The sequence below is a fragment of the Protopterus annectens genome, chromosome 9.part0, assembly GCF_019279795.1.
Source record: "Protopterus annectens isolate FY-2018-M chromosome 9.part0, PAN1.0, whole genome shotgun sequence".
Classification (NCBI taxonomy): domain Eukaryota; kingdom Metazoa; phylum Chordata; order Ceratodontiformes; family Protopteridae; genus Protopterus; species Protopterus annectens.
Window position 1 is genome coordinate 703,354,187 of NC_056743.1, and position 12,088 is coordinate 703,366,274.

At 45.8% G+C, this 12,088-nt stretch overlaps 1 protein-coding gene across 4 annotated transcripts in view; it reads left to right on the top strand.

Annotated features, from left to right (window-relative positions):
* The window catches only part of BRD2 (bromodomain containing 2), a 1,415,611-nt gene that overhangs the window by 446,434 nt on the left and 957,089 nt on the right, over positions 1-12,088 (top strand). For all 4 annotated transcript variants that reach the window (XM_044083332.1, XM_044083333.1, XM_044083331.1 and 1 more), the window contains one exon: positions 405-542. In XM_044083332.1, the coding sequence (XP_043939267.1) occupies positions 405-542 (138 nt within the window). The remainder of the gene's footprint in view (positions 1-404; positions 543-12,088) is intronic.

Genomic DNA, 12,088 nt, shown 5'->3' on the forward strand with positions numbered 1-12,088 from the left:
TTAGGGTTGATTGAAGGTGATTGATATGAGCCTAATTTTTGCTGATTTAGTTAAGGGCAGATATTTGCAAAAACTCCTCTTTGTGCTGAGAGCAATGTAGACTGAGAGAGGAGGAACAGTTAGTGTAAGGAATAATGGGTGAGATGGACAATTGTTTGTAAATGGTGATGGATTAAGGTAATGGTGTTTGTGAAGGGTAGATGACCTGATTTGGTTTTGAATCTGTAGATTTTTTTTTCAGAATTTTTAGCTTTCCCTAAAGGGGCAAGTACTGCCATTTGGGTAAGAGAGCATGGTTTCCACGAGCATCCCCAAATTAAAATTCAAGTGTAATAGGTACTGGCATGCAGTCTTACTTTGTGTCATTGCAGATGCTTTCTAATAATGTGCTGCCTTTCTTTTAGGACTATTACAAGATAATTAAGAATCCTATGGATATGGGAACAATTAAGAAGCGTTTGGAGAACAATTACTACTGGACTGCTAATGAATGCCTTCAGGACTTCAGTGCTGTGTTCACAAACTGCTACATTTATAATAAGGTAGGTGATGAATGAACAGGATTTCTATCAAGTGACCAGAGTGAAATTTCCCCCAGAATATTGGTAATTGTAATTTTTCATGTCCTTCTATTCTCATGTTGCAGTATTCTCGCATGTGGGACCCTCCGCCTCAGGCGACCCAAACATCCGGCTCCTCTACCAAAGTTTAAGCCTAGTTGCTGTCAGCTGTGTGGCATGTCGCATGCAGGGCCATAAATGTGACATCTGCTCACACAGACCTCAAAACTTCTCTGCCACAGTCGAACGGCTGCTTGCTCGATGTTCTTAGTGTTTCACTGTTGCAGCCATCATACTTGGGTTATCTGCCTGCAGGTAGCCCTCAGTCTGCCTGAATACCAGAGTCTTAGGATTTCTGCATCGGATGCTGTTGCTTCTTCCATGACGTCAGATTGTCAGGGAAATAAAACAGGCAGCCGACTCCATTACACCAGTCTTTCTTGCTGAGGAGGAGCCCGAAGCAGTTCGCAAAGTGCCAGTCGGCCATTACCTGAAGTTTTAATTTTCGAGTTTGTAATTCTGAAGTCTTCTAAATCTAAGTACCCCGTTGGGGATCCTTTTTTTCTTGCTCCGACTGATTTCATAAAAAGTTAACAATTGTCTTGACTGTGGAAAGCAAATACCTCAGATTTTCATTCTTACTGCGTCACCTGTTTAGGCCCAGACCACGAAGTCATGTGTTGGTTTTGTGCCTTGTTTAATGCCCGAATCACATGTCATCTGGCTGTCTTTGTCACTAAATTCTTTTGCTCTCATTCTCTGTATTCCGAAATGGCTTTGATAACCCATCTGACTACCAATCCTCTGAAAAACGTAAAGATAAAGACTGAGACGGACTACATAGGTCCAAAACTGCCGATAACGCTTCCGTTAAGCTAATCACCAGTCTGCTGGTACTCAGTGAGTTGCCTTTGCAGCCCCTGATGCCCACTTCTGCAGATTTGCAGGCCTCTGCTGAGACCCATTCAGAGTCTGGTATGCCGTGAGATGCTGCTTCGACTATGGAACCTGTGGATGTCTCTACCTTGGATGAGTCCGGAGCCACTGTGCAGGCACCGGCTTCTGAGGGTGTATTCCAACCTACCGATGTTCGAATTAAACTGACTTTGTTTTTAGCTAAAACTACCGAGTTTCTGAGGCCCAGAGTAGTACACACTACGCCTAGAAAACCGACAACCAAAGTGCAGGCTCACGCTCCCATGCCACAAATGGCGAAGACCTTATTACCCTAATTAGGGGAAGACTGCCTTTCCCTGCTAAAAGACAAAGAATTGAGTTTCATTCTGATTCTACAGACCAGGAGTTCGATGACTCTGACCCATCTATCAGGACATGCCCTTATCAACCTATGAGGGTTTAGATGCAGAGGATTCCATTCCCTCTGCCTTCCCTCCAGAGGATTTTTCTTTTAGTGAAACCATGCATACTTTGAGAGCATTTTCACTGGGAATGCCAGGACTACCCTCAGTCCAAAAAGAGACTGAGAATTTTTAGAGTTGCCTCAGCACAGGCTTCTAGCTGTATCCCCTGTCCTGGATGTTGTAGATGATGTTTTTATGGAATCCAGTCTTACTCCAGATACTTTACCCCTGGCCCCTAGGAAACCTGACCGGTACTACAGAGTACCTGATTCCTACAAATTTCTCCAAGAATCCTACTGCGAATCCATAGACCTAAGGGTATTAAGGCTACTACAGCCAAAAATCCTACCCCTGCAGACAGGGATTCCAGAGCTTCAGACAGATGGTGTAAGAAGGTATATACCTCTGCAGCTCTTGTCATCAGGGCATTGAATTGCCAGTTTCACATGTTGAAGTACCAGCAGCATATTATGGAACTAATGAAACAAAAAATGATGTTACTCCCAGATTGTGCAGAAAATAAAGATTTACAAGAGCTAAAGCATTCTGCAAACCAAGTTAGTAAGCATACTTTGCAGTGTGGCTTTGCCCTAGACGCATCTTGCAGGGCTGCAGTCACTGGGTCTGTACTGAGAGGGCATACTTGGCTGAAGGAACAAACCTTGCCAGATCATGTCAAGTCCGAATTACTAGACGCTCCTTTAAATAAGGATGGTTTATTTGGCACAAAAGATGAAGAGGTTCTTAAAAAGATGGAAGAAAAAGCTATATCTATGCAAACTGTTCTTACTAGTGCAATCACCTAGATTCAGTAGGCATTGACCTTTTAAAAACTGGTCCTTTCCAGCCCCTTCCAGATCTTCTCAGATGAATACCAGGGGAAACAGGCCACCCAGACTACAGTCTCAGGGTATGTAGAGATCTAAACAATGAAGTGCCCCCACCTCAAAAACAGGGAGTGGTAAGCCGCCCCCTTATGAAAAAAGTTCACAATGACTTTTCTGTTAACCTTCCCAGCCTGCTCAGTTACTTGTGCCTCTAGGAGGAAAACTTGCCCTTCATGCAAAAACTGGATGTATATTACTCAGGACAGATGGGTCCTAAACATTGTATCCCAGGAGTACAGATTCTAATTCCATACACTGCCAACCCCAAGTGGGTTTCCAGACCTTCCTCCAAATCAGTGGGCAGAGGCTCAAAAGCAAGTATTTTCCCTGCTGAATATCAGAGCTATTCAACTTGTTCCAGTAGAGCAAAGGGAGCAGGATTTCTACTCCAGACTTTTCATGGTGCCCAGAAGAGGGCTCTTGCTGCCCAGTCCTGGATCTATCCACTCTCAATACCTTTCTGGTGGTCCTAAAATTCAAGATGCTTACCCTGCAACAGCTTCTCCCTATGCTAGCCAAGGATGCCTGGTTAGTCACTCTAGACTTAAAAGAAGCTTATCTGCACATCCCCATAAGGGAGTCTTGCAGAAAATATCTACACTTAAGGGCAAGCTCTATGCACTGTCAGTTCTATGCACTTCCCTTTGGCTTATCTACTGTGCCGAGAGTATTCACAAAGTGCCTGGCTCCAGCCATTGCATACTACAGGAAGGGAAATATCCAAATTTTCCCATACTTGGACCACTGCCTGATTTAGGTGGACAGTCAGGAATTGCTACTTCAGCACCTGGCATTTGTAAAAAGCCTTCTCACTCCATTGGGGTATGCCATCAGCGAAAAGAAATCACAACTGGTGCCCAGCCAAAAGATTGTATTCTTGGAAAAAAGCTTGGACACAACTTCCCAGATGGCATTTCTCCCTTCAGAAAAACAGGTCTATCTGACAAACTACTTCAAATGGCCACCAGAATCCAGCTATCTGCAAGAAAAATACTGCAAGCCCTACGGTTCATGGCCTCATGTATTCTGCTAATTCCATATGCAAGACTGCATATGAGGAAACTTCAATGGTACTTAAGTCTTTGGTGCCAGCATTCTCAGGACCTGGAAACGGTCATTCCAATCATGCTTTGTCTAAGGGCAGAGTTCCTTTCGTGGGCAGAAGCATGCAACAACAACAAAGGACTGCTTTTCACTCAACCCCTCACTGCCCATACCCTGACGACAGATGCATCAGACTATGCATGGGGGGCTCATATGGCAGGCAAATGCATTCAAGGCCACTGCAGCCCAGTCCATATTCTCCTGCACATCAGTCAAAAAGAGATGCTAGCTGTACAGAATGCTCTGACAGCCTTCAAATACCTAATCCTTCCAGGACAACTGCTTATAAAAAGACAACAACACAGTTATGTGGTACGTAAGCAAGCAAGGGGGAACCCATTGCCCTGTGGAACACAGCCTTGAGCAACCAAGTGCATCTACAAGCTCAATTCCTGCCAGGCAAACAAAAGTCACTGGCAGATGACTTCAGCAGAAATCTCCTAGACCCACACGAGTGGAAATTGGTGCTGACCCAGAGGTAGGGGACACCGGAGGTGGACCCATTTGCCTTCCCAGAGAAGCACCAGTTGAACAAATTCTGCACCAGGAACCCTCACAGCAGGGCCTGGAAGGTGGATGCCCTATCCTTTCAATGGGAGAAACCTCTCAATTTATGCCGTTCCCCCTCTGCCCCTCCTCTCAAAAGTACTACTCAGGATAAAACAGGACGGGCCAAGGGAATTCTTATTGCCCCAGACAAGTCACGCCAGCACTGGTACCCACTCTCGTGCAGTTTGACAACAGTGCAACCCTGGCACCTTCACCAGACTCCTACCCTGATGTCTCAGCAGGAGGGACAGATTTTGCATCCACAGTTGCAATCCGTAAACCTTGCAGCCTGGCTTATCCCTTGAATACACCAAAAGCAGCCCTCAGCAAACAGGTGCTGGGTGTCATTTTTAAAGCCAGAAGACCTAGTAGTAGGAAATCTTATGCTGAAAAGTGGAAAAGATATTGTTCTTGGAGTAAGTCTCAAGGGAAGGACACAGCAGTGCCCTCCTTACTTCTAATCCTGGATTACCTAGCAGAGCTACTCCACAGAGGCCTGTCCTTCTCCTCCATTAAGATTGCCTCTGCCATCTCATCTCATAATACTGAGGCACCTCTATTTTCTCACCTTCTCATCAAACAGTTCCTGAGAGGGGCTAACAACTTAAGGCCGCCTAGGAGAGCACCCACCCCTGCCTGGGACCTTAACTTTGTACTGGAAAAGCTCATGCTTCCCCCTTTTGAACCTGCTGCTTCAGCAGAGTTGGAATTCCTCTCTTGGAAAACAGCCTTGCTTTTAGCTGTAACTTCAGCAAGAAGTGAGTTACAGGCACTAATGGCTGTGGAACCCTTCATTATGTTCCATGCTGACAGGGTTTCCCCTCAGGACTTAACCCATCCTTTATGCCTAAGGTGGTGTCCTGTGTGGCTCTAAACCAACCCATCCATTTGCCAACTTTGTCTAAGGTGGTGTCCTATGTGGCTTTAAATCAATCCAGCCATTTGCCAACCTTCTTCCCTAACCCTCAGAATAAAGGGGAAAGGATCCTGCACTCCTTGGACATGCACAGATAGCTCAGGTTCTACCTTGACAGGACTAAACCTTTCAGAAAATCTGACCATCTGCTAGTCAGCTTTGCTACAGGGGTATAGGGTAAGGCCATTTCAAAGCAAACCGTTTCCAAATGGATAGCACACTGCATCCATTTCTGCTACAAGCACCATGGAAAACCTGCTGCACATGGGATCAGACCGCATTCCATTAGGGCTACTTCCACCTCTACAGCATTTCTTAGGGGAGTCTTTGAGCTCTTCCAGATGGAGTCTTCCTCTCCCTCTGCTATTCCTCCTCCAGGGACATTCTGGAAGCTACAACCTGGAGTTCTGTACACACCTTCACCAAGCATTACCACTTGCCAATCTTTTCTGAATCCAGTACTGGATTTGCTACAGCAGTCTTGCAAGGCCTACTAGCCAGCCGTAACACTTCTTGAATGCCTCCACCCTTCTTCAGCCTTGGAAATCAACCCAAGTATGATGACTGCAACAGTGAAACACAAAGACGTAGTACAGTTGTTTACACTTACCATAAATGTAGATGTTAGTGTAGTCACTGTTGCAGTCCTGGTTTCCCTCCCTCTAGCCACCTGGCTTTCTCTGTCTTTCTACCTCTCCCTCTCTATGGCCTAACATTTGGGGCAAGAAAAACTGATGTAATGGCATTGGTTACCTGTTTTATACCCCCTGACAACCTGACGTCATGGAAGAAGCGACAGCATCTGACGCAGAAATCCCAACACTCTGCTATTCGGGCTGACTGCTTCCTGCAGGCAGATAACCCAAGTGTGATGACTGCAACAGTGAATATACTCTAACATCTACATTTATGGCAGGTGTACACAGCTGTACTTCCTGCTGCATGTTTTTGAAGACTGTACAGATAAGTACCCTGTTGGGGAATCCTCTTTATTTTTGTTATAGGCTTAGGGTGCTGTTTCTCTTGGGCGATGACATCTAGGAACGGAAAAGAAGTGCGGTCGGCAAATTCCACACAAATGTTCTTCGTGTTTCACTGTTGCAGCCATAACATTTCCGTTATCTGCTTGTAGTATCCCTCAGTCAGCCTGATTAACAAAGTCTGTGGTTCTGCGTCTAATCCACAAAACAAAGGGGAAAGACTACTACATTCCCTGGACATTCACAGACAACTTCGTTATTATTTGGACAGGACAAAGCCATTCAGGAAATCTGAGCAACTCTGTGTCCTATGCTGCAGGTGCTCAAGGAAAGGCTATTTCCAAACAGACAATTTCAAAATGGATAGCCCACTGCATACGCTTTTGTTACTCATTTCATCTAAAAACTGTGCCTGCATGCATCAGATCCCACTCCACCAGAGCCACAGCTACCTCTGCAGCCTTCCTCAGGGGGGTCCCTACCTAGGATATTTTGGAAGCAGCCACCTGGAGTTCAGTGCACACTTTCTCCAAGCACCATCACCTCCCACTATACTCTAAATCTAGAGCGGGCTTTGCCACAGCAGTCCTGCAGGGCATCCTAGCCCCTCCTAGTTCCACTTAGTGCCTACCACCCTTACTTAGCTTTGGGATTATACCCATCTGTTATGACTATCTAAAGTCTCTTCCAAAGTCTAGGTCCGACGTCGGTTGTCGTCGCTTCCTCCCTGATGTCAGTGCGGCAGGGGTATAAAAGAGGCAACCGATGCCATTTTCTTCAGTTTTTCTTGCCCCAGATGTCAGGTGCCCCCAGAAGGAAGGCAAACATAATGTTATGCAAAAATGCTATGTTGATAAAGCAAAAACAGTAGTTGCAAGCAAATACACCATAAAAGAGTACCCCAAAAGGTTATATGAAAAGGGTTTGTCATAAGGCCTGTCCTAAGAGGGGTTGGAGGGAGGGAAACCTGGACTGCAGCTGTATGAGCACTCGAACATCTACATTATGGTAGGTACAAAACTGTACTGTGTTCATCGTGCATACAGCTGCAGTCATAACAGATGGGTAGAATCCCAAAGCTAAGTAAGGGTGGTAGGCACTAAGTGGAACTAGGAGGGGCTAGGATGCCCTGCAGGACTGCTGTGGCAAAGCCCGCTCTAGATTTAGAGTATAGTGGGAGGTGATAGTGCTTGGAGAAAGTGTGCACTGAACTCCAAGTGGCTGCTTCCAAAATATCCTTGGTAGGGACCCCCCTGAGGAGGGATGCAGAGTTAGCTGTGGCTCTGCTGGAGTGGGATCTGATGCATGCAGGCACAGTTTTTCCATGAAATGAGTAATAAAAGCGTATGCAGTGGGCTATCCATTTTGAAATGGTCTGTTTGGAAATAGCCTTTCCTTGAGCACCTGCAGCATAGGACACAGAGTTGCTCAGATTTCCTGAATGGCTTTGTCCTGTCCAAATAATAACGAAGTTGTCTGAATGTCCAAGGAATGTAGTAGTCTTTCCCCTTTGTTTTGTGGATTAGGATAAAAGGTAGGTAAGTGGAGAGTCTGATTCAAAGCTACACTGGATACTACCTTTGGCATAAAGGTAGGGTTGGTTTGTAAGGAAACTCTGTCCTGATGGAAAATGATGAATGGTTGCACAGCCATGAGGGCCTGTAGCTCCGAAACCCTGCGAGCTGAGGTGATAGCCAGAAGGAAAGGCTGTTTTCCATGACAAGTAACTCTGATGAAGAAGCTGGCTCGAAGGGAGGAAGGGTCAGCTTTTCCAATACGAAGTTGAGGTCCCAAGCAGAGACTGGTAGTTTCCTTGGGGGTTTTATATTCTTTGCTCCTCTGAGGAACTGCCTTAAGAGAGGATGAGAGAATAAAGGAGGATCTGTGTTATATTGTGCAGAAATGGCTGAAGCGTGGATCTTGATGGAGGAGAAGGAAAGTCCATTGTTTAACATCTCAGCTAGGTACTGTAAAATTCGAGGTATGTCTATTACCCAAGGATTCTGTCCCTTCTTTTGATTCCAGGCACAAAATCGTTTCCATTTGGCGGAGTAGGCCTTTCTAGTAGAAGGTCTTCTGGCCTCCAAGATGACATCCTGCACCTCCTTGGAGAGGAGAAACTGTTGGGGAAATCAAGGAATTCTCCATGCAGCTAGATTTAGAGTTTTGAGATGGCTGTGAAGAGTTTTGTAGTTGTGCTGGGACAACAGAAGAGGGACTAGAGGTAGGATCCATGGTGGGGAATGTCAAGCTCTTCAGGAGCGGATACCAGTGTTGCCTTGGCCAGTCTGGAGCAATGAGAATCATTTTCGGCCTCTCTGCTCTGGCTTTTAATAAAACTTTGGGCAGCAGAGGAAGAGGCGGGAAGGCATAGACTGTCAATGTTGCCCAATTGAAGGAAAGTGCGTCCACTTTCCAGGCCTGTGGTGATAGGTCCTTGAACAAAATGTTTTCAACTGGCAATTTCTGTGGGTAGCAAAGAGATCTATGTCTGGCTGTCCCCATGCCTGAGTTATCTTTGTGAAAATTTGAGGATGCAACTTCCATTCGTGTGGATCTGTCATATTTCTGCTTAGGTTGTCTGCCAGTGTGTTTTCCTTCCCTGGCAGGAATTGTGCCTGTAGCTGAATTTTCAATTCCAGTGCTGTGTTCCATAGGGTCATGGCTTGCCTGCACAAGGGGGTATGAATGAGTTCCCCCCTGTTTGTTTATGTACCACATCACTGTGGTGTTGTCTGTCCTTATCAGTAGCTGGCCTGGATGCAGTAGATGTTCTTCGTGTTTCACTGTTGCAGTCATAACTGTAGGGTGTTCCTGCCGGCAGGCAGCCCGAGGTCGGCCAGAATTCCAAAGTCTGGGTCCGGCGTCGGCTGTACCAGCAAGTACCCTGACGTCAGAACGCAGAGGTACATAGCTGACAGCTGACGCCATCTTCTCCAGTCTTTCTTGCCGTGCGGTGGAAAGCAAGCTCGCAAGTCGTTGGTTGGCGTATTCAGAACAACGTGCTTTGATTGTCTTCGGTCCGAAGTTTTCAACTTCTCTTCTCAAGCTAAGTACCCCGTTGGGGAAACTTTTTTCTTGCTCCTCCGATGTCAGAAAAAGTTAATAATTGTATGTCGTGTGGGAAGCAAATACCTCCTAAAGATTTCCACTCTTACTGTGTCTACCTTGCTTAGGCCCTGACCACGACGTTTCTTGTTGTCGGTTCTGTGCCAGGTTTAATTCTCGCACTATCAAGCGTAGGTACGATTGGGCCTTGAACTATTTCGGTAGACGATTTAATTACAGGATGTCGTCGGATACTTTACCGACAACCAGAATTCAAAAGAAACGCAAGGACAAGGATAGGCCTCCGAGGTCCAAACAGGATTCTTCGCAGCCGGAGCCAGCTTCGGGTTCTGCGGTAGTCAGTGAGGCGCTTTTGCAGCCCCTGTCGTCCGCCACTTCTGAACCGATGGCTGACACGGACTCCCATGGGGAGCCATCTAGGCTTAATATTTTATCTGCTGCAGGACCTTCGGACGTCGCTCCTTCAGATGGGTCTGGAACCGCTGTGCAGGTACCGGCTTCTGAGGGAGTTTTCAGGCCTTCACATATAACTATTTCAACAAAGTCAAAGGCAAAGACAAAAACTCCTGTAAAGCCAAGGGTTTCTGCTCAAGCTGCTTCGGATTCAGCTCCCAAGTCCCAGAAGCAATTACTACGGATGGCTGAGGATTTACTTACAATGATTAGGGGTTCTCACCCTCCTGAAAAGAGGCCTAGACAGGATTTACCTTATGATTCCTCTGATCAGGCTTCTGTGTCTTCTGTCTCTTCCTCTGACCAGGATTACTCTTTTCCTCCTTATGAGGATTTAGATGCAGAGGACTCTATTCCCTCTGCTTCTCCCCCTGAAGATTTCTCTTTTGGGGAAACTTTACATGAGATGAGAGAGCATTTTCATTGGGAAGGTCAGGATTATTCTGCCTCCAAGAAGAGACTCAGAGAATTTCTCCTTCTCCCTCAACACAGACCTTTGGCTATTCCTCCTGTGCTTGACATTGTGGATGATGCTTTCTCTGAAGCTAACCTGAATCCTGATTCCTTGCCGCCTGCTCCTTCTAAGCCTGATAGATTTTAGAGTCCCTGATTCCCATCAATTCTTATTTAAGAACCCTTCTGCAGATCCAGAAACTATTTCTCAGGGTTCTAAAGCTGCTAAGGCCACTTCATCTAAAAATCCTATTCCCTCTGAAAAGGATTCTCGTGCCTTGGATAGGTGGGGCAAAAAGGTTTATACTTCTGCTACTCTTTCTATTAGAGCTTTAAATTGCCAGTTTCATATGTTCAAGTATCAGCAATTTCTTTTGTCTGTTTTAAAGCAAAGGCTTTCTACCTTTCCTGCATGTGCAGAGGACAAGGAATTACAGGATGTTTTGCATGCAACTGAACAGGTTAGCAAACATAGTTTACATTGTGGTTTTGATGCCTTGGAAGCTTCTTGCAGGGCCGCAGCCTCTGGTACTGTTATAAGGAGACATGCTTGGCTTCGAGAGCAGAATTTACCTGAGCAGGTTAAGGCGAAACTGTTAGATGCCCCTGTTCAACATGATGTGTTATTGGATCTAAGGCTGAGGAGGTTATTAAAAAGATGGAGGAAAAAGCAAAATCTATGCAGACTGTCAAAGATTTTTTACAAGTTCAGCCTCCTAGATTTTCTAGAAATTGGCCCTCCAGAAATTGGTCTTTTCCCACTTCTGACAGGCCTCAAAGGGGAAGATATAGGCGGTCTAGAGGCCGGGCACAGACACAGGCCTCTTATAGGTCCAGACAGTGGACTGCTTCTTCACCTAGAAGGGGAGAAGACAGACCCCAATCACAAAGGAAGCGGACCCAATGACTCCCTCTGTTGGGCTACAGATCCTTCTTGCCTGGAAGCTCCTCTCGGAAGAAAACTATCTCTTTTTTACCAAAATTGGACGCATATAACCCAGGACAAATGGGTTTTAGATGTGATTTTAAAAGGCTACAAATTCCACTTTCATACTCTGCCAAGGTCTTACGGTTGGCCAGATCTGCCAAAACATCAATGGTCAGAGGCCTTAAATCAGGTGGACGCTTTATTGGCCATGAGAGCCATAGAACCTGTTCCACTCCCAGAGATGGGAAAGGGTTTTTATTCAAGACTTTTCCTGGTCCCAAGAAAACAAAATGCATGGAGACCTATTCTGGACCTCTCAGTATTAAATACTTTTCTGGAAATTCCAAAATTCAAGATGCTTACTCTGCAACAACTTTTTCCCATGCTCTCCCAGGATGCATGGATGGTAACATTGGACCTAAAGTAGGCCTACTTACACATTCCCATCAGACAGGAGCACAGAAAATACCTCAGATTCAAGGCAGGCTCGAGACACTTTCAATTCTCTGCACTGCCCTTTGGCTTATCTACTGCGCCCAGAGTCTTTACCAAGTGCCTGGCTCCAGTAGTGGCTTATTGCAGACTCCAAGGGATTCAAATTTACCCCTATCTGGACGACTGCCTTATCCATGCGGACAGCAAGGATCTTTTACTTCAACATCTGCAGTTTGTTCAGCGTCTCCTCCTACTACTGGGATTTTCAGTGAACACAAAAAAGTCACATTTGATCCCCTCTCAACAAATGATCTTTTTGGGAGCTCTTCTAAACACAAGCTTGCAAAAGGCCTTCCTGACTCCAGAAAAGCAAGTACATCTGACTTCAATTTT